Consider the following 23,346-nt stretch of genomic DNA (forward strand, 5'->3'; position numbering starts at 1 on the left):
TGTTAGCAGTACCTGTCACTCTGGCACCAATAGAAATCACAGATAATTTCATATCACATTACACCTGTCACAGTTATCGTGAAATAATGTTTACTGTCATCCACTACTTGGAAATTAATTAGACTCACTGCTAGATTGTGTTATTTAATGTCTTAACAAAAAAGTATACATCTTGATAACTATTAATGTAATTGGTTTCCTTTGTTATTGTGATATAATTTCTACCATATGTTATTTAAAACCAATTTTCTGAGGCATCCACAGAAGCCTACCTTTCAACAAGCCCTGCCCACACAGACCTACCAGTTTCTCAGTGCCTTGATGTTTTTATCCTAATTTTAATTTTTTTTTTAGATTTTATTCATTTATTTGACAGAGACAGAGAGCACAAGCAGGGGGAGCAGCAGGCAGAGGGAGAGGCAGAAGCAGACTTCCCGCTGAGCAGGGAGCCCAATGCCAGGCTTGACCCCAGGACCCTGGGATCATGACCCGAGACAAAGGAAGATGTTTAACCAACTAAGCCACCAGGTGGCCCCCTCATTTTAATTTTTATTAAATTAATGTATGTTCATAACTTTAAAAATAAGTAAAAGCACGGCCATGAAAGAAAAATAAATAGGACTACATCAGAATTAAAAACTACCTTGTACAGGGGCGCCTGGGTGGCTCAGTCAGTTAAACATCTGCCTTGGGCTCAGGTCATATCCCGGGGTCCTGGGATTGAGCCCCGAGTTGTGTTGCGTCGGCCTTCCTGCTCAGCGGGGAGTCTGTTTCTCCCTCTCCCTCTGTCCCTCCCCTGCTTGTGCTCTCTCTTGTGTGCACTCTCTCTCTTCTCTCAAATAAAATCTTAAAAATAAAAATAAATAAAAACTACCATGTATGAATTGATACTATCAAGAAAATGAAAAGACAGGGGCGCCTGGGTGGCACAGCGGTTAAGCGTCTGCCTTCGGCTCAGGGCGTGATCCCGGCGTTCTGGGATCGAGCCCCACGTCAGGCTCCTCCGCTGTGGGCCTGCTTCTTCCTCTCCCACTCCCCCTGCTTGTGTTCCCTCTCTCGCTGGCTGTCTCTCTCTCTGTCAAATAAATAAAATCTTTTTTTTTTTTTTTAAGATTTTATTTATTTATTCGACAGAGATAGAGACAGCCAGCGAGAGAGGGAACACAAGCAGGGGGAGTGGGAGAGGAAGAAGCAGGCCCACAGCGGAGGAGCCTGACGTGGGGCTCGATCCCAGAACACCGGGATCACGCCCTGAGCCGAAGGCAGACGCCCAACCGCTGTGCCACCCAGGCGCCCCTGTCTTTTCATTTTCTTGATAGTATCAATTCATACATGGTAGTTTTTATTTATTTTTATTTTTAAGATTTTATTTGAGAGAAGAGAGAGAGTGCACACAAGAGAGAGCACAAGCAGGGGAGGGACAGAGGGAGAGGGAGAAACAGACTCCCCGCTGAGCAGGAAGGCCGACGCAACACAACTCGGGGCTCAATCCCAGGACCCCGGGATATGACCTGAGCCCAAGGCAGATGTTTAACTGACTGAGCCACCCAGGCGCCCCTGTACAAGGTAGTTTTTAATTCTGATGTAGTCCTATTTATTTTTCTTTCATGGCCGTGCTTTTACTTATTTTTAAAGTTATGAACATACATTAATTTAATAAAAATTAAAATGAGGGGGCCACCTGGTGGCTTAGTTGGTTAAACATCTTCCTTTGTCTCGGGTCATGATCCCAGGGTCCTGGGGTCAAGCCTGGCATTGGGCTCCCTGCTCAGCGGGAAGTCTGCTTCTGCCTCTCCCTCTGCCTGCTGCTCCCCCTGCTTGTGCTCTCTGTCTCTGTCAAATAAATGAATAAAATCTAAAAAAAAAATTAAAATTAGGATAAAAACATCAAGGCACTGAGAAACTGGTAGGTCTGTGTGGGCAGGGCTTGTTGAAAGGTAGGCTTCTGTGGATGCCTCAGAAAATTGGTTTTAAATAACATATGGTAGAAATTATATCACAATAACAAAGGAAACCAATTACATTAATAGTTATCAAGATGTATACTTTTTTGTTAAGACATTAAATAACACAATCTAGCAGTGAGTCTAATTAATTTCCAAGTAGTGGATGACAGTAAACATTATTTCACGATAACTGTGACAGGTGTAATGTGATATGAAATTATCTGTGATTTCTATTGGTGCCAGAGTGACAGGTACTGCTAACATTAAAGTGGTTTATTGCCCAACTAAATTTAAGGACATCTTGCTCTTTCCTTAGGGGAAGACCTTTAAATGTCAGTATTCTTTCTCTGCAATCCTACAGAATCTTGTTCAGAGAAGAATCTTGTTTCTCTAGGGGTCAGTATTTTCTCTGATATTATTGCTTGTGTTTTAAATGATTTTGTGAGGCACCTGGCTGGTTCAGTTGGTGGGGCATGCAACTCTTGATCTTGGGGTTATGTGTTTGAACCCCACATTGGGTGTAGAGATTACTTAAAAATAAGACCTTTAAAAAAAATTGGGGCACCGGAGTGGCTCAGTCAGTTAAGCGACCAACTCTTGATTTTTTTTTTTTTAAAGATTTTATTTATTTATTTGACAGAGAGAGACAGCCAGCGAGAGAGGGAACACAAGCAGGGGGAGTGGGAGAGGGAGAAGCAGGCTCATAGCAGAGGAGCCTGATGTGGGGCTCGATCCCATAACGCCGGGATCACGCCCTGAGCCGAAGGCAGACGCTTAACGACTGAGCCACCCAGGCGCCCCCCAACTCTTGATTTTGGCTCAGGTTATGATCTCAGGGTCGTGAGATCAAGCCCTGCATCAGGCTCTGTACTCAGCAGAAGTCTGCTTGTCCCTTCCCTCCAAGCCCTCTGCCCCTCCCCATGCGTGGACATGCACTCTCTTTCTCTCTCTCTGTCTCTCTCAAAAATAAATAAATAAAAATAAAATTAATGATTTTTTAATCACTACAGTTTTTAAATTTGATAGGTTCATATCAATCTTTTGCACTCTTGATTTTTTAAAAATTTTTTATTGTGGCAAAATATAACATCATTTTAACAGGGTTTTTTTAAGACTGATTTATTTTGAAAGAGAGAGCCGGAATGCAGGGGAGAGGGGCAGAGGGAGAGAGAAATCTCAAGGAGACTCCCCACTGAGCACAGAGTCCGACACGGGGTTCCATCTCACAACCCCAAGATCATGGCTGGAGCCGAAATCAAGAGTCGGATGTTTAACCAGCTGGGCCACCCCGGCGCCCTGCATCTTCACGGTTCTTAAATGTACAGTTCAGCGGCATTAAAGACATTCATATTGTTGCACGGCCGTCACTGCCATCCATCCCCATAGCTTTTTATCTTGTAAAACTGAAACTCTACCCATTAAACAATAACGCCTCATTCTTCCTTCCTTCCCAGCCCCGGGCACCCATTATTATACTTTCTGTAAAGTTCCAGCTACTCCAAATACCTCATAAAAGTGGAATCCCACAGTATTTACCTTTTTATGATTGGTTTATTTCACTGAGCATTAATGTCCTCAGAAGTTCTTCCGTGGCATAGCGTATCTCAGAACACCATTTCTTTTTCCGACTGAACAACAACGTGTACACATTTCGCTTATCCTTCCATCGGTCAAGAGAACAGACATTTGGATTGCTGCCACACTTCAGCTGCTGTGAGTAACGCTGCTGTGAACGTGGGCGTACAAATAACTCCCAAGTCCTTGCCTTTTGGTCTGTTTGGATCTATATCCAGAAGCGGAATTGCAAGATCATGTGGTAATTCTATTTTTAGTTTTGTGAGGAACCATCACAGTGTTTTTCACAGTCACTGTATCATTTTACACTCCCCCCAGCAGTGCTCAGGGGTTCCAGTTTCTCCATGTCCTTGCCAACACTTGTTGTTCCCCATTTTCTTCAGAGTTGCCATCCTCATGGCTGTGAGGTGGTGTCTTCTTACAGTTGTGACTCTCGTCTCCCTAAGGCTTAGTGATCTCGAGCACGTCTTCATGTGCTTGTTGGCCGCTCACAGGTCTTCTTTCGAGAAATGTCTACAGAAGTCCTTTGCCCATGTTGAAGTCAGGTGGTTTGCTGTTTTGTTATTGAGTTTTAAGAGATCTCTATATGTTGTAGATATTAATCCCTTACCCAGATATAGGATTTGCAAATATCGTCGCCCATCTAGTGGGTTATCTTTTTACTCTGTAGATTTTTATAATGCACAAAATTTTAAATTTTTTGAAGTTTGTTCGTTCTTTTGTTACCTGTGCCTTTCATGTAATAATGAATCATTGCAAATCCAATGTCCTGAAGCTTTCATGCCATTTTTTCTTCTAAGAGTTTTATTGTTGTAAAAAGGTCTTACATTTAGGTCCTTGATCCATTTTGAGTTAACTTTTGTATATGGCATTAGGTGGGTCTAACTTTTGCATGTGAATGTCCAGTTTTCCCAGCACCATCTGTTGAAAGGACCATCCTTTCCCCATTTGTCTTGGTACCCTTGTCAAAAATCATTTGACCATATATGTAAGGGTTTACTTCAGGGATGTCTATTTTATTCCAGTGATCCAGATGTCTGTCTTTAAGGCAACACCACACCGTTTTGATTTCTGTGGTTTTGTAGTAGGTTTTGAAATCATGACGTATGAGTCCTCCCATTTTGTTCTTTTTCAAGATTGTTTTGAGTATTTGGGGTCCCCTGAGATCGCATATGACTTTTAGGATGGGTTTTTCTATTTCTGTAAAAACACACTTTGGGATTTTTGAAAGGGACTGTATTGAATCTGTAGATGGCTTTGGGTAGTATTGACATTTTAACAGAATTAAGCCTTGATGAACAGGGGACGCACTTCTGTTTCTTGTGTCGTCTTTAATTTCTTTCAGCAGTGTTTTGTAGTTTCCATTGTACAAGCCTTTCACCTCCTCGGTTAATTCGTTCTTAAATATTTTCTACTACTTGATGCTATTGTAAATGGAATTGTTTTATATTTTCCTTTTCAGCTTATTCGTTGTTAGCATATAGAAATGCAGCTCTTTCGTTAGCTTTGTACCCCGCTGCTTCGCTGAGTTCACGTAGTAGTTCTGGGCGCGCGCATGTGTAATCTTCGGGGTTTTCTACAGAATATCGTGTCTTCAAACAGGTAATTTTACTTCTTCCTTTCCAATTTGGATGTCTTTTCTTTTTCTTGCCTAACTGCTCTGGCTAGAACTTCTAGTACTTTGACTAGACGTGGTAATAGTGGGCATCCTTGCCCTATCTCTGGTCTTAGAGGAAACACTTTCAGACTTTCATCATTGAGTGATTGAGCATTGAGTATTATGCTCCCTGTGGGTTTTTCATAGATGGCTTCTATTATGTTGAGGTAGTTTCCTTCTACTCCTAGTTTGTTGAGTGTTTGTCTCATGAAAGGGTGTTGGATCCCATCCTTCCATTCCAGGAATAAATCCCACTTGGTCTTGATATGTAACCCTTTTAATGTGTCACTGAGTTGTATTTGCTAGCATTTTCGTGTTGACGTTCATAGGAATATTGGTCTGTAGCTTTCTTTTCTTGTAGTGTCTTCGTCTGGCTTTGGTTTCAGAGTAATGGGGCCTCATAGAATGAGTTAGGAAGTATTTCCTCCTCTCCAATTTTTGGAAAAGTTTGAGGATTAGTAATTAGTTCTTTAAATCTTTGGTAAAATTCACCAGTGAAGCCATCAGGTCTAGGACTTTTCTTTATTGAGAGTTTTTGAGTACTGATTCAGTCTCCTGACGAGATAAAGGTCTATTCCGATTTTCTGTTTTTACTGATTTAGTTTTAGCAGGCTTTGTGTTTCTAGGAATTTGTCCATTTCATCGTCCATTTCACCCAGGTTATCCAGTTTATTGGTGTGTAACTGTTCTAGTATTCTTACAGTCTTTTTATTCCTATAGAGCTCCACTTCCATTTCTGATTTTAGTATTTGTCATCTTTCTCTTAGTCCATCTAGCTAAAGGTTTGTTACTTCTGCTGATCTTTTTGTTTCATTCATTTTTCTCTATTTTTCTATTCTTTATCTCTGCTCTAATCTTTCTTGTTTCCTTCTTTCTGCTGGCTTTGGGGTTTATTTTGTTCTTCTTTTCTAGCTCCTTAAGTTGTAATGTTAGATTGATCTGAGATCTTTCGTAAGTTTTTAATGTGTTTATAGCCATATATTACCCCTTAGCACCACTTTTGTTGTGTTTCATAAGTTTGGGTATGTTTTATTTTCATTCATCTCGGTATTTTCTAATTTCCTCTCTATTTCTTCTTTGACACATTGGTTGTTTAGAGGTATATTGTTCAGTCTCTCTCTCCCTCTCTAAAAAAAAGGGGGGGGGTGCCTGGGTGGCTCAGTCAGTTAAGCATCCAACCCAGGTCATGATCTCAGGATCATGAGATCGAGCCCTGCATCAGGCTCTGTGCTGGGCATGGAGCCTGCTTAATACTCTTTCTCTCTCCCTCTCCCTCCCCAAAATAAACAAGTAATTAAGTGTATTGTTTAATTTACACAGTTTTGTGAGTTTTCCAGTTTTCCTTTTGTTAAATTGATTTCTAACTTCATCCTACTGTATTCAGAGAAGATATTTGTATGATTTATATCTTTTTAAAAATCTATTAAGACTTAATTTGTGGGGGCACCCACCTGGCTCAGTCAGTGGAGCATGGGACTCTTGATCTCGGGGTTGTGAGTTCAGGCCCCACGTTGGGCCTAGAGCTTACTTTTTAAAAAAACTTGGAGGCGAAAAAAAAAAAGACTCAATTTGTGGCCTAACCATATGGTCTAGCCTAGAAAATGTCCCATGTACACTCAGGAATATTATGTATTCTGTTGCTGGATAGTGTGTTCTGTGTAAGTCTGTTAGATCTAGTTGGTTTATTGTGTTGTTTAAATGCTCTCTTTCCTTACTTATCCCCTGTCTTGTCCCATTATTGTGAGTAGGACATTAAAGTCTCCAGCTAGTACCGTAGAACTGCCAGTTTCTCCCTTCACTTCTGTCCGTTTTTGCTTTCATGTATTTTGGTGCTCATTAGGTATATAAATGTTGATAACTGTTACATCTTCTGGGGGCACCTGGGTGGCTCAGTCAGTTAGGCGTCTGCTTTCGGCTCAGGTCATGATCCCGGGGTCCTGGGATGGAGCCCCTCACTGGGCTTCCTGCTCGGTGGGGAGTCTGCTTCTTGCTCTTCCTCTCCCTCTGCCTCTCTCCCCCCACTTGTGTTCTCTCTGTCTCAAATAAATAAAATCCTTAAAAAAAATTGTTACATCTCCTTGCTATTCTGAATGCACTTTTGATTCTTAAGAATACGTCTGTGTTCCAATGGCATAGAGACTTTTTCATGGTTTCAAAATTTGGGGTTTTTTTTCATTTTTTCATATTTAGGTTTTTAATCCATCAGCAGTTCCTATCTGCATTCTACAATCTTGTTTTGTTTCTTTTCTACGGAAAGCCAGTTGTCACAACACCAGTTATTGAAGTCATTACTTTCCTCACTGATCAGTGATACTGGCCGGTCATAACCTCTGCCAAGTTTTACGTACACAGGGGTGTGTTTCTGGGCTCTATTGTGTTCTCCTGTTTTGTCTATTTCTGCGTTAATATAGCTGTTAACTGCCATAGCTTTTTCGCATTCCTTGGTATCTGGAAGGGCGAATCCTCGTCCTTATTGTGTTCGGAAATAAAAAGTTCACATACCTCTTCATTCATCCAGTACTCATTCTGGAACGAGTATAGCAAATTCCTTGGAAAAATTTTGCTGGAGCATTGCCTGGAAATAGAATTTATCGATTAATTTGGGAAACTTGATACCTGTAAAATAATGAGTCGTCTTAGCAATGAATAAAGCTTCTGTCTCCGTTTATTCAGCTCTCCCTTCTATATCCTTCTCTTCAAGTTTGATGAATTGCTCCATGATGGTCTTCCATATTTTTATTCGGTTTATTTCTTAGTACTAGCTAGGGTATTTTTGGATAGTAAAACCGAGCAGTTTCTGTTTTGCATATTCGGATAGTTACTCTGGGATTTGTACAGTGATGTCGTGTGCAGCGGCCTCGTGGGACTCTGTTCTCTTGGATTTGCATCGTAAGTAGTATTTGCTACAATGACAATTTTGTGTCTCTCTAATTTTACTGTGTCTCATGCATCTCTTGTCTAACTGTGGGAGTGTCAGGACACTGTGGAACCGTAGGAAGAAAGTAGCACCCCCTGACCTGGTCCTGACCTTCCCTCATTCTGTGAATATGTACTGGCACTTTTTCTAGCTTCTGGGGAGAAGGCAGTGAACAAAACCAAGCCCTTGCCCTCGTGGAGCTTACGTTCTCATGGGGCGAGACAGAAAATAACCAAATCAGCAAACAACGTGGAAGATGCTTAGATGCGCAGCGGAGAAAACAGCACAGAAAGGACAGTGGGGGCTCAGGGATCCTGGAGATCTGGAGGGCAGAGGCAGCGGCAGGGACCGAGAGCTCCTGGGGTGGGCAGGTGCCTGACGGGCTTCGGGCCCAGGGAGTGTCCGGTATGGTGGCAGCAGCAAGCCGGACGTGGGAGCTGGAGTCGGGGCCTCGGGGGATGAAAGGCTTGGCTTTCACTCTCAGAGGAGAACTCACTGGAGAGTTTTGAGTGCCGCAACTTGACATTCTTTTTTAAAGGATGAATCTGGTTTCTCTGTTCGAGAGTGGGGTGAGGGGCACAAGTGGAAAGTGGGAGAAATGAGGAGGTGTCACCATGATCTGGGTAAGACAAGATGGTGGTGGCCATGAGCACTTCTGAGAGAGGGGGCAGTTCTGGATACATCTGGCAGATAGAGCAGCATTTCCTGACAGACTGGGTATGGACTTGGAGTGAAAGGGTCAAAACCGGTTTGCAATCTGGGTGACAGAAGCTGGAGTTGCTACTGGGATAGGGAAGTCGGGAGTTCAGTTTCCAGCATGCTAAGTGCAGTGTGCATTATCAGGTATCAGAGTGGGGACATCAGGCAGGCAGATGGATACAGGAGCTGGGGAAGGCCCAGGCTTGAAGATTTACTGGAAGTCCTCAGAGTGTATGTTAAGGTCAGAAATGAGATGGCAGGGGCAACTGGGTGGCTCAGTCGGCTGAGCGTCCCACTCTTGGTTTCGGCTCAGGTCATGATCTCATTGGTCATGAGATTGAGCCCCGCATGGGGCTCCGCACTCAGTGGGGAGTCTGCTTGCGATTCTCTTACTCTGCGCCCTCCCCACTCACATGTGCGCTCTCTCCCTCCCTCCCAAAAATAAATAAATCTTAAAAAAAAAAAAAGAAAGAAAGATGAGATGGCAAAGCCTAAGGAATGGAGACATGGACACTGCATGATGGGAAAGGAGGAGTGACCAGTGCGATGGGAGAGAAGGCAACTGGAACACACTGAAGAGTTTTCGAGAAGAGAGACTGCTGTGTCAGATGCTGCTGCTGTGCACTGCAGGTCAGATCTAGAAACACGAGGTCGTCAGGGGCCTGTTGTGGTGGAAGGGGCCTGCTAGGGCAGGGGAAGCCTGACGGAGAAGGATTAAGGGAAGACAGCAGTAATTGGAGACAGCAGGTATAGACAATAGTATGGATGACTTGTTCTGTACAGGGAACAGAGAAATGAAGGGATATAGGGTCAGAGGACAGGGTTGGGGGGGTTTTGTTCCTTTTGTTTTTAAACGGAGTGATATAAGCATGTTTGTATGTTGTAGGGAAGGGGAAATTTATTATGCTGGAGAGAGGGGACAGCGGTGAGGGTGGTCTTCTTACGTGAGTGAGAAGAAACTGAATTAGTGCCCAGGTGGGAAAGGCAGTTGTAGGGAGTGTCTGGGGGGCAGAGTTCAGGACTGCGGGACTCCTGATGGATAGTCACCCACTGTCTGTCTGGACGTATGTCGTGGTCTGCTGTCAAGTCTCACATGGCGTGAGTTCTGCTGTGCGGCTGGCCTTTGGCTACGGTCTGTCTGCTGTCCCACGTCTTCCTGTGCACGCACTTCCAACCTTTCTCTCACTGTCCTTATAATCATGTCTCCTGTAAGGAGCACATGTCTGGGTTTTGAGTTTTGTCCAGTCCTTTAATTTTTACTTTAGAAATTGACAATGTAGTCCGTTTAATACAGGATTTCTATATACTTAGGGTTGTTCCGGCCATGTTATTTTGTAGTATCTCTTCTATTTTTTTTGAGGTTTTTTTTTCCTCTCTCGTCTTCTTTTGGATTAACACGCCCCTCTCCTGCTTGTCTTTCCTAGTATTGAGGCTGCATTAATTGGTGTTAAGTTTGCCTACAAATAACATTTAAAAAGAAAGGAAAGTGGTTTGAACAAGACTGCTTATATCTCTCAAGTTCAAGAACATCTGAGATAGGAATGCTGGAGCCCCAGGCTTGCTTTTTCTGAGGTTCGATGTCATAAAATCGGCTTCCGTTCACCAAATCTTATCATTCTGGGTGCCTGAGTGGCTCAGTCAGTTGAGCGCCGACTCTTGATTTCAGCAATAGGATATTCACACAGTGTAATGATCTCGGGGTCCTCGGATGGAGCCCCGTGCCGGCCTTCACACTCACCGTCGAGTCTGCTTCTCTCTTTCCCTCTGCTCGTCCGCCAGCTCATGCTCACCCTCTCTCTCAAACAAAATCTTAAAAAAAAAAAAAATCCCGGGTGCCTGGGTGGCTCAGTCAGTTAAGCACCTGTTTTTGGCTCAGGTTATGATCCCAGGATCCTGGGATCGAGCCCTGCATTGGGCTCCCTGCTCAGCAGAGAGCCTGCTTCTCTCTCTCCCTCTGCTGTTCCCCCTGCTTGTGTACTCTTTTTCTCTGTCAAATAAATAAATAAAACCTTAAAAAAAAATCTTCTCGGGGCACCTGGGTGGCTCAGTCAGTTAAGCATCTGTCTTCAGCTCAGGTCATGATCCCAGGGTCCTGGGATTGAGTGCGCTTAGCAGGGAGCCCGCTTCTCTCTCTCCCTCTGCCTGCTTGTGCGCGCTCTCTCCTTCTCCACACACACACACACACACACACACACACACACACACACACACACACACACAAAACCACTTCTCATCACTCGAGTGGCTGCTGGATTCCAGAAGTCCCAAGCGCATTCCAGCCAGCAAAGGAACCAGGAGCACATAGGAGCAGCTCGGCCCCACGCACTACTTTTTCCACCCACTTCATTGCTTGTTGCAAGGGTAGCCAAGGGAATGCTTGGGTCCAGGCTGCTATGTGCCCAGTTAAAAATCGAAGGTCCCCATACATCTCTCATTTTCAGAATCCCGTGCTGTGTTTAGCAGAGTGTGCACATTACAGAGATGCGACATACCAACCACAGAAGTCCTTATCCTCATCCTGATTCTGGTGTGGCTTGTTCCAGGGCTCGATCTTGTGCCTATCTTGCCTGTTTCCCATTTGACAATACTCCGTCCTAGAAAATTCACACTATGCCTAAGAAACTTCTGTATTTTTACTTGATTTGAATAAAGTTGCTGTTTGACATGAAGAAAAACTCAGAGGTGCTATTTGAGGGCTAAAGAGAAACAAACATTGGAGACAACTGGCCGTCACTGCCGCAGGAGTTACCACACTGCTGTTCTTTCAGCCCTTAAAACCTTAACGTTGAGTTATTTCACATCTTTACCTTTCTCCCAGACGACACAAGGACCTTAAGATATGATTTATCTAATTGTTTTCTTATGGTTAAACTCCCCCAAATATTGATTCTTAGATAATTACAGGAATCGTTATTTACACATGTATTTATTTAGATTTATCTGTGTGTTTATCATTTTCTTTGCTCATCCTTCTTATATCTCAGGTCTTCCTTCTTCAGTCATTCTTTTCTTCGTGGAGTACATCCTTTTTTTTTTTTTTTTTTTAAGGTTTATCTTTTCTTTGTAATCTCTACACCCCATGTGGGGCTTGAACTCAGGACCCCAAGATCAAGAGTCGCAAGAGTCGCACGCTCTACCAACTGAGTCAGCCAGGCGCCCCCTGAGCCCTTCCCTTAGTGAGAACCTGACAGCTGGCATTAAGTCTGTTGTTATTTTGCTCTCGTTCTTCTTATTAATCTTTATCTACATGCAAAGAGTAGACAGTAAAGAGAAATAAAAAGAATACTCCCGTATCCATCACCTCGTTTACAAATAGAATGTTACCATCTTTGAAGTCCAGTGGTATCACCTTCTTTCTGCCGTAGCAGTAGGCACTATCCTAAAATGTGTTAGATACCCTTGCTTTTCTTTATACTTGTACCACGTAGATGTGTAACCGTAAGGAATAGACTGTTTCGTTTTGCCTGGGTTTGAATTTTATACTAAAAGAAGGACAGGGTATGTATTTTTTTGAGGCTTGCCCTTTTCTATTTATTTATTTATTTATTTTTATTTATTTATTTAGTAGGCTCCATGCTGGGCCGTGGAGCCCAGCGAAGGGCTTGAACTCACAACACTGAGATCAAGACCTGAACTGAGATTGAAAGTCGGTTGCTCACCTGACTGAGACACCCGGGCGCCCTGAGGCTTGCCTTTCTTCAGTTCAGCCTTGTGTCTGAGCTTCATCCACGTGAATGCCTGTACCTAGAGATCACTCTTCTCGTTGATAAGTAGCATTACGCTGTATGAATATACTAGCGCTTCTGCTCCACTGATGAGCACTTGAATTGTTTCTAGTTGTCAGTTGTGGACAACTCTTTTATAACAGCATTGAGATGCAGTTTATATACCATAAAATTCAGCCCTTTAAAGTATACGATTCAGTGGTTTTTAGTATCTTCGACTCTGTGAGTTAGTATACTCTAACTCTGTATCATCATCACTACCTAATTTTAGAACATTTTCATCACACCAAAAAGAAACCGTCTACCCATGGAGTCATCACTCCCTACCCCTCTCTCCCCCTCCCTCCCACCCTAGGCAGACACTAGTCTGCCTTCTCTATGGATCTTCCTGTTCTAGACATTTCATATAAATGGAATCACATCATATTTGTGGTCTTTTGTGTCTGGCTTCTTTAATTTGCATATTTTTGAGGTTTATTCATGTCATAAATTAGTATTTCATTCCTTCTAATTGCTGAGTAAAATTCCATTGTATGGATATACTCTATTTTCTTTATCCATTTGTCAGTTTTCTCCACTTTTTGGCTATTAGGTATTCTTTGAAACATAAAAGTTTAATTTTAGTGAAGTCCAACTATTTTTCCTCTTTGGTTGCTTGCGATTTTGGTGTCAGGTCTAAGAAATCATTGCCTAATCCAGGATCTTGAAGATTTACTCCTATTTGCTTCTAAGAGTTTTATAATTTTAGCTGTTACATTTATGTCTGTGAGTTAATTTTTGTGTATGGTGTGAGATGTAGGGGTCCACTTTTAATCTTTTACATTTGGAGATCCAGTTGTCCCAGTACCATTTGTTAGTGACCGTTCCTTCCCCATTGAATCATTCTTGGTACCCTTGTCAAAAATCGATTGACCATAAATTTAAGAATTCATTTCTAAACTCTCGTTCTGTTCCTTCACATTGATGCACGTGTGTATACTTACGCCAGTACCACACTGTCACGATTACCGTAACTCTGAAGTAAGTTTTGAAATTGGGAAGTGTGAGTCTTCCAACTTTGATCTTCAAGTAAAAATACAAATGAAAGTTGTTAATGACCGGCTCTCAGGTTCTCACTAAAGGAAGTTCTAAAGTATGTACTTTGATCTTGCATTTCCATGAGTTTTAGGATCACGTTGTCAATTTCTGCAAAAAAAAAGAAGCTGGGAGTTTATTTTGATAGGGATTGTGTTACATCTGTAATTTGATTTGGGGAGTGTTGCCATCTTCCTGCTAAGTCTTCCGGTCCGTGAACATGGGATATCTTTCCATTTCCTTAGGTTTTTAAAACTTTCCATAATATTTTGTAGTTCTCAGTATACAAATCTTATATATCTTGTGTTAAATTTATCCCTGAGTATTTTATTCTTCTTTTACGCTGTTGTAAATGGGATTGTTTTCTTAACCTCGTTTCCAGATTGTTCATTGTTAGTGTATAGAAATGCAACAGATTTTTGTATGTTGATCTTGTACGCTGCAACCTCACTAAATTTTGAGGGGTAGGGAGGAGATTCCTTAGGATTTGTTATATACCGGATAATTTCATTTGAAAATAGACAGTTTTATTTCTTTCTAATCTGGATTCCTTCTATTTTTGTTTTTTTGCCTAATGGCTCTGGCTTCGGTGTTTAATACAAGTGGCAAGAGTGGAGCACCCTTGCTTTTGGGTCATTCCTGATGTTAGGGTGAAATTATTGTCTTACACCATTAAGTATGAATTAAGCTGTGGATTGTTATGAACATTTTTGACCGTGTCTCCTGGTGTACATACACAAGAGTTCTCTAAGATAAATACTGGGTGTGGAAATGCTTGGTTCGTAGGGTATGCATGTTTCAGATTTACAAGAAATGCCAGGCGCACCTGGGTGGCTCAGTCAGTTAAGCATCTGCCTTCGGCTCAGGTCATGATCCCAGAGTCTTGGGATTGAGCCCCACATGGGGCTCCCTGCTCGGCGGGGAGTCTGCTTCTCCCTCTACCCCTCCCCCTGCTCCTCTCTCTTCTGTCTGTCTCTCTCATGTAAATCAATAAATAAATCTTGAAAAGAAATGCCAAATTGTTTTCTGAAGTAATTATACCTATTTTATTATTTCCTCGGCACTGTGTGGATGTATCCAGTGCTCTACATTTTTTGGTTTACACTTAGTGCATCAGGTTATTTTCAATCTACAAGTACGAGACAGTGGTTATAATTTGCATTTCATTGTTACTAATGACACTGAGCATCTTTTCATGTATTAGTCATGGTTTCTTCCACTATGGTTTCTTCCACTATGAAATTCCTGTTCATGTTTTTTCCCCATTTTTCTATTAAGTTGTCTGCCTTTTTCTTACTGCCTCATAGGTGATCTTTTATATATCTGGATTCTGGAACTTTTGTTAGTTTTACATATGGTAAATATCTTCTCCCAGTTTGCGACTTGTCTTTTCACTTTCTTTATGGCATCTTCTAAGTAAACAAATATTAATTTTTAATGTAAAATTTCCTTTAATGATTTTTACTTTTTTGTATCTAAAGCAATCCATCCTTCTTTCAAAGTCAAAAAGACATTTTACTGTTTTCTTGGGACACCGGGCTGGCTCAGTTAATGGCACATGTGGCTCTTGATTTCAGGGCTGTGGGTTCAAGCCCACGCTGGGTACAGAGATTGCTTAAATAAACTTAAAAATACACACACACACACACACACACACACACACACATATTTTAAAGATTTTATTTTTAGATAATCCCTACACCCAACATGGGGCTCAAATTCACAACCCCAAGATCAGAAGTCACACATTTCCAACTGAACCGGCCAGCTGCCCCAAAAAAGATATTTTACTGTTTTCTTATAACAATTTTCATTTTCCCCATTTAAGTCTTTGATCCCTTAGAATTGATTTGTCTGCAGTGGAGTGAGATAAGGCTCTACATTAATTTTTTCTTATTGGATGATAATGTATTAAAATGCCTGTCCCTGTTCTGGTAATATGCAGTACAACTCTGGCAAATACCAGGTTTCCTGTATGTGTTGATCTGTTTCTGAGCTATTTTGTTCACTCGTCTATACCTAAGCCCAAATCACACTTTCTTCACTGTTATAACTGTACAAAGAATCTTGCTAATAGGAAGGACAAGCTCCCCATTCTTCAAGTGTGTGTTGGCTAATCTTGGCTCTCTGATCTCATATAAATTTCAGAATCAGCTTTTCAAATTCCAGGTTGAGATTTTGATTGGAATTAAATCTGTGGATCAGTTTGGGGTGAGATGGCATCTTTATAAGTTAAGTCTTTGCTAATCCAAGAACATGATTATGCGTCTCCATGTAGGTCTTCTTTACTGTCCTCAGATTTTGTATTTCCTCCATAAGATTTGTCAGGTTAGTATTTTCATTTTGCAGGGATAAGCTGTATTTTTTGTTAATGTATTTAGTTTATCATTAATGAAATGCTCGTAACCTTTATAGTGATGTTATATCTAGAAAATTTTTTATATTCTTACTATTTGTAAATAAGGAATTGCTTTTTTTGGGGCACCTGGCCCAGTAGAGCTTGCAACTGCTGATCTCTCGGGGTGTTGAGTTCATGCCCTGTGTTGGGTGTAGAGCCTACTCAAAAGAAAAAAGAAAACAAAAAGGAATTGCTTTTTCACATTGTACCATTGAGCATGATGTTTGCTGTAGGTTTCCTGCAGATACTCTTTTTCTGGTTTAAGAAAATTGTTGAGTTTAATGGAACTTTTTTACTGTATCTACTTAGATAATCATATGGTTTCGCTTTCTTAATCTAAGAGTGTGGTAAATTTTATTAAGAGATTTTTCTCCTTTCTTGACGACTTTTTGAATTAACCAAGTATTTCCACTTTTCTCACGTTACCTTATTATTCTTTCAGTAGTTACTCTAAAGATTACAGCCTGCATCTCTGACTTTGTAAAGACTACACCTTTACCACTTCCCAGAGGATGTAAGGACCTTAGAACACTTTTATTCCCTTCCTGACTTGTGTACTGTTGCTGTGAAGTGTTAGAGTTCTATAAATAGTCTAACGGCCGCAAGCCTTTATTTCTGTTTTACGCAGTCAATATTAAAATGAATATTTACTTAGCTTTACCTTTTTTTTTTTTAACCCCTCTGTTACTCCTCACTCCTTTATTTCTATGCTTCTGCGTAGGATCATTTTCATTCCAAAAGAACTAAAGCAGGGGGCACCTGGGTGACTCCTTTGGTTAAGCACCCAGCTCTTCATTTTGGCTCGGGTCATGATCTCAGGGTCCGGGGATGGAGCCCCACATCAGGCTCTGCGCTCAGTGGGGAGTCTGCTTGAGGACTCGCCCTCTGCCCCTCCCCCCACTTGCATGCGCTCTTTCTCTCTCAAATACTTTTTTTAAAAATATAAGAAAGAACTAAAGCAAAAGCCTAAAGAACTCTGCTCAGTATTTTAATGCGGGATTTGTCTTAAAATGTCCATATTTGTCCCTTGTTTTTTTAATAGTATCTTTGCTAAGAATTGTGGGTTGGTGTTGATCTTTCAGTAGTTTATGTCTTTGATTACGTTCTGATTTCCAGCCTGTTGGTCATCTGTCAGTCTTCCTGCTGCTCCTTTGAAGAGCCATTTGTTTCTCCCTCTGTCTGCTTTCAGGATTCTCTCCTTGGGTTGTGGTGTTGTCAGTTTCACTGTGATACACAGGTGTAGTTTTCTTTTTATTTGCCCAGCTTGATGTTCACAGGGTTTCTAGAATCTTGGGCTTTCCTAACTCTCATTGGTTTCGGAGAAGTCCTGGCTGTTATTTCCTCAGATTTCTGCTCCGTTTTATTTCTTCTCTCCCGTGGGTGCTAATGACACATACATTAGACTTCTGTGTTTTATGTTTCTTCATCCTTTTTTCTGTGTTTTCCCTTTTATTTTCCTGCTCAGGGCCTCAGTCTGGATATTTACCACTGGCTTATTGTATAGATCAGCTGTAACTAATGTATTAAACCCATCTCTTTGCAATCCTAGTTTCAGTGACTCTCTTAATTCTAGAGTTTCCGTGCGATTCTTTTTGATTCTGGTTCTCTGTTACTGTTCTTCATCTTGTCACGTATTTTCTTGGACATACTCAGTTATGTAACACCTTTGTCCAGTAACCCAGTATCTACATCCCCTATGGGTTTTTCTTTTTTCTGTTTTCTCTCTTTTGGTGTGCAGTCGTCTGGTCCTTTGTCTGCTGTACTTGGTAATTTTTATTCAGTGCCAGAAACTTTATATGAAAACAGCTTGGCTCAGGATGATTTTCTATTCTTCAAAAAAGGATTTACTTTTGCTTCTTGCAGGCAATCAGACTAGAGCCAGACCAACTTAATCCAGAATGGGATTGAACTGTTTCAGAGCTGGGCGTTTTGAGACCGTCTGTTTCTACTTACCCCCATCCTAGTGCGCACTCTCCAGGGAATCCCAGAGATAGCCTGGGGTAGGTTCCAGCCCCCTCGTCCTTGGCAGACCATGAACTCCAATTTTCATCTCTCCCACTCAAGACTACTGGAAGCACTGCTTAGCTTACTGCACCCTCCTGACTTCAAGTCCTATCTCCCTTGGTAGTTCTGAATTCCAATTTTCGTTCCCTGTCCCCTTGAAACTGCCTCAGGCTCTGCTCAGCTTCTTAGCCTCCTAACCACCACCTTCTGCTCGGCTTCTCAGCCTCTCGGCCTCACGCTGCTTTAGAAATTGAGAGGTGCCGTAGGGCACAGGCAGTGCAGAGTGTCAGACTCGCCTGAATATTGTTTCCCTTCTTGCTGGGGTCTTAGCCTCTCAGATTCTGGCTGCTCTGGTAAATTTTTAATGCCTTGAGATTTTGGGGAGGTTTGGTTTGGTTTGTGTTTTACTTAGTTTTTTCACTTGTTCTTAGTGGGAGGGTTCGGTTTGTCTCCTACTAACTGGTTTTCCGTGGCCAGAATCAAAAGTCATTAGAATTTTCCAATGTTGGATCAGTCTTGTATTACCAGAATAAAACCAGGTGAATAATGATATATTAGTATATTGCTGGACTTGATAATATTTGACTTAATAATTTTGCCTTTGTTCATGAGAGTTGGCTGGTCATTTTCCTTTCTCATGTTTTTCCTATTTTAGTATTAAGGTTATCTAGCTTCATAAAATGAATTTGAGATGTTTCCTCCATTCATATGCTTTTTGTTTAAGAACAAAATTATCTTATTTCACGGTTTCGTACAACTTTCACAAAAATATCTTTTCCAGGGGTACCTGGGTGGCTCAGTTGGTGGTGTGTGTGTGACTCTTGATCTTGGGGTCATGAGTTCAAACCCCATGTTGGGTGTAGACATTACTTTAAAATCTTTTAAAAATATGTATCTTTTCTGCTATGGTTATGTCATACGGTTCTTTTTCCATGCATAATCTTTTTTTGTCTGCAGCTGTCTCCTTTTTATTTTGAACAGTCTGGCAGGGTTAAATTTTATTAATCATCTATTATTATATGTTGATTTATTACTTTATTAAATTTCTCCTCTTTGGGTTCATTGTATTGTTCCTTCACTAATGTCTTAAATTTGATACTTTTTTTTTTCAGCCTGCCCTTTTTAAAAATGTTTTTGAAACCTCTGGCTTTCCCTTTAAGTACTACTTTAGCCATACCTAACAAGTTAGGACACGTAATATTTCCAATTTCCACTGTGATTTATTTGACCAGTGGATTACTTTTAGAAGTTTGTTTTTTAAGTAAACTCTACACCCCGTGTGGCGTTCGAGATCACGACCTCAAGATCGAGTCGCGTGCTCCACTGACTGAGCCAGCCAGGCTCCCCTATTTTTTGTTTTTAAACATGCGACTCAGTTTATATATGAGAACTTTGTTCCTTTTTATGGCTAATATTCCACTGTATGTATATACCATTTTATCCATTTATTTTTTTAAAGATTCTATTTATTTATTTGAGAGACAGAGAGAACACATGAGGGGGAGAAAGAAGCAGACTCCCCGCTGAGCAGGAAGCCCAATGCGGGGCTCAACCCTGGGACTCCAGGATTATGACCCGAGCCAAAGGCAGACGCTCAACCATCCGTGTCACCCAGGCGTCCCCCATTCATCCACTGATGAGCACTTGGGTGGCTTCCACCTCTGACTACTGTGGATCATGCCACTGTGAATATTGGCGTCCAGGGAACCTGTTGACTCAGTTTCCAGTTCTTTGGGGGTATATACCTAGGAGTGGAATTTTTTAGTTATATGGTAATTGGATGTTTAACTTTTTGAGGAACTGCCAGACCACAGCAGCTGTGCCACTTTACGTTCCCACCAGTGAGGCACCAGGGTTCTAGTTTCCCCATACCTTTGCCAACTTTGGTTTTTTGGTTTGGGTTGTTTTATGTTATTAATAGCCATCCTAATGAGTGTGAAGTGGTACCTCGTAGTTGACTTGCAGCTCCCTAGTGGCCCGTGCTGTCGAGGAGAAGCGTACCGACCACTGGTGTATCCTTGGAGGATTGTCTGTTCAGCTCCTTGCTCCTTTTGTAGTTGGCTTATCTTTTTGTTGTTGGGTTATAGGAGTTCTTTATATTGTCTGAATGTTAACCCTTCGTTAGATACATAATTTGGAAGTAATTTTCCCATTCTGTGGGTTGTCATTTCCACTTTCTTCATAGTATCCTTTGATGCATAGAAGTTTTCTGTTTTACTGAAGCCAAATTTATCTTTTGTTGCCTGTGCTTTTGCTGTCTTAAACTACTGCCCAGTCCAAGCTCATGAAGATTTGCTGTTTTTATCTAAGAATTCTATAGTTTTAGCTCTTAGATTCATTCTTAAAGGTCCAGCTTCATTCTTTTGTTTGTGGATAGCTCTCCCAGCACTCTGCTGAAGAGACTGTCTTTCCCCGTCCACACTCATTCCAGAATGACAGAATACTACACCCAGAGAAACTCACGCAATACTTTTCCGTTGTTGTAGTTAAGAAATTAGCTGTTGAATTCCTTTCTTTAGCAGAAAGATTGCTTTTAATCTTTCCTTGCCCTTTAGCTGCTTTCTAGGAGCTTCTGTGTCTTCCATTTTACTGTCAGTGTGCATTTGCTTGGGATTCACTTGGCTTCCTGAGTGCCAGGCGTCATTAGCCATTTCCAGAAAGTTCTAAGTCATGAGCTCTTTGCATGTGTCTTCTCTTCCATTCTGTCTGCTCTCTGCTGGAGCGGACTGCTGTACACAGAGGCCCACTCTCTTCGATGTCTTTTTTTGATAGTCCCTTTTTCAAATTATTTGCTGCTTTTATTTCTTAAAAAATGAGGTGCGCAAGTGCAGTCTTGTGGTTGGGAATTCTCAGGAGAGACCTTCCCTTTTATTCCTACTCTAGACCAAACGTCTCCACTACGAGCCTTGAGAAGGGGGTGGGGAGCGGCTCATTTTATTCCCCACAGCTTAGCTAGTCATTTAAAAAGACGTCTTGCTTTGTCACCAAGCCGTTGAAGTGTTTTGCACCAGGAGCCTTTTCGCTCCTGTTCTCCTAGTCCCCGGGGGCTGGCAGCGGCTTTTATTCTCTGTGCCATTTCACAGTGGCCCTGGTTTCTGTGACGGCCTAATTTTTCTCTCGTGCTGGTTCCAGAGCTCCGGTTTGATCTCCTTCCCTTGTCTCACTCTCTTCTCAGAGCACCTCCATCCCGGCCTTGAACAACCGCCTGATATATTCATAGCTTTTCATCATTTTCTAGCAACAACTTTCTGGTGCATGTTCATGTGCCATTTGCTGTTCCTGTAATCTGTTTAGCTCCTTTTTAATTACCTTCTTAATGAGACAAAATTCTTCCTTGATGAGCTCTTGTAAAGTAGATCACTGTGGGAGAGGGGCCAGGCCTGCGTCCCAGGGGGGCAGGAGTTCCGAAGGCACGGGATGGGGGCCGTCTGCAGCCTCCTGTTCTCCCCCGGCAAGGACAAGGCTGCGTATGACATAGAGCGCCACCGCTGCTGGCTGCCGCCCCGCCCCGGGTGCCGAACCAGGTTCAGGAAGGCTCTTGCTGCAGTCCACACCCCTTCTTCATTTCAAATAAGGGATGACTGGCTTCTCCCCTCAAGGCATGCTGCTTTTGGAGAACTCAGAACTCCCGCCTCGATCCAGACTCGCAGTCCCTACAGGCCTCCTCGGGGGCCTACGGGCAGCCCACGTCACACCCAATGCTGCCGAAGTTCTGTCACAGGAGAAGTCGATGTCGATTTCTTCTTTACTGTTTTGCTTTGCATTGATTCTGCGGCGACTGAAAAACAGTACTGTCTTTATGCCACAACTTCAAAACTAGAAGTCACACTAAAAGATCAACCTTCTATTCCTGGGCTGAGCCCTAACTCCAGTTGGAGTCTATTTGCTTAGATTTTATGAGACTTTTACATTTATGTTCAGAATGAAAGTGGTCTATTCTTGGCATGTCGTCTGTTCTCAGGGCTCCTGAAATGAGCAGTGTCATTTCCTATGTTTATTGACTCTCCTAAACAGTCTGAATATATAATACCAGGATTTTCTGTTCCTTAAAGTTTTTATCAAACGTCACCGTCATAGTTTAGCTTCGTTCCTTTTTCTGAGAAAATTTTTAACTTCTTCGGTTTTTTAAAAATAGCTTTGGTCTAAGATTTTGTTTCTTCTTGATTCTATGATAATTCATGTTTTCTTGGAAACTTTTTCCATTTAAACTCACTTATCCAATCTATTGCCATAAACTGTCTATAGGAACGAGGGCACAGGGCTCACTTTATCTGTATTGTTTGCATTTTTCACGAGAGCAAATTAAAGTGGGCGTAAAATGAATTCACCCAATGATGACTAGTAACCTGAGGTGGGGGCGGGGGGATAAAAGCCCCGATCCTGCCTTCTTCCCCAGCAAACCTGTGCTCTGCTCAGTCTCTCTCCACCTTCTCTTTCTCAGTCTTAGGAAAAGTCCTCAGTGCTGTGGGCAGTGCCCAGCTACTGATGTCCCAGAAATTCCAGCAGTTCCGGGGCCTCTGTGAGCAGAACCTGGTAAGTGTGATTCTTCCTCCTCCACCACGGGGCTTCCAGCCTTTGGCTTCCTGCCGGATGCCCAACCGGATTAGCCCCTCTAAGCCTGTGCCCTTGTCCCTAACATGGAGAAGGTACTGGTGACACGTGTCCATGCCTCACGCAAGGAAAGGGCCTTCCACATCTCTTCAATAGAAAAGCAAAGCCTATGTGAAAAGAGCCACATGAAACTTAAAAATCAGCACTGATTGAATTATATTAAACGTGCTCTAAGAAGACAGGTGAGAACTGAAGACATACCACCACTGGGATTGCTGGGTTCTCCTCTCTTTCAACCTTCCCCTGTCAGGAGGGCAGCTTTTCCTTTGGAAACCTCGCCTCACTCCACCTGGCCAGGGGCAGCGTGCTCCTGGGGCTGGAGGACAAGGGCGAGTGTTTGTCTCCAGGACCTGCAAGGGTGTGGCATCAGCTGGGGCAGTCACCATGAGCACCGAGTTGTCGGGAAACAGACTGGGGGGACGGAAACCGCATGGATTCTGTAATCCTACCCACCTGGCAGTGATCCTGGCTTCTCCCTGCCTCACCGTGAGGCCACGGCCGGGAACTCCTGTTCAGTGAGAACGGCTCTTGGCCTGGCATACATTAGGAACATGGGGGCCTTCCTTCCTGTAGCCCTGCAGCAGTGGTCAAGGCCTCAATCCCATGTCTGTGCAGGGCCTGCTCTCATGATGGGACTGTGTCTTTGGGAGAAAGATCTGCACCATCCTGGCTGGCAGTGACCAGGAAGGAACTGGCTTCATTCCCTCCCACAGGTCCTGCTGGGAAGGGGGGAGCAAGAC

General features: G+C 42.5%; 1 protein-coding gene across 3 annotated transcripts in view; it reads left to right on the top strand.

Annotated features, from left to right (window-relative positions):
• Positions 1-23,346, top strand: part of DLGAP4 (DLG associated protein 4) — a 64,001-nt gene that overhangs the window by 37,873 nt on the left and 2,782 nt on the right. For all 3 annotated transcript variants that reach the window (XM_040638260.1, XM_040638261.1, XM_040638262.1), the window contains one exon: positions 22,437-22,528. In XM_040638260.1, the coding sequence (XP_040494194.1) occupies positions 22,437-22,528 (92 nt within the window). The remainder of the gene's footprint in view (positions 1-22,436; positions 22,529-23,346) is intronic.

Source organism: Ursus maritimus, unplaced genomic scaffold (assembly GCF_017311325.1).
Source record: "Ursus maritimus isolate PB19 unplaced genomic scaffold, ASM1731132v1 scaffold_22, whole genome shotgun sequence".
Classification (NCBI taxonomy): domain Eukaryota; kingdom Metazoa; phylum Chordata; class Mammalia; order Carnivora; family Ursidae; genus Ursus; species Ursus maritimus.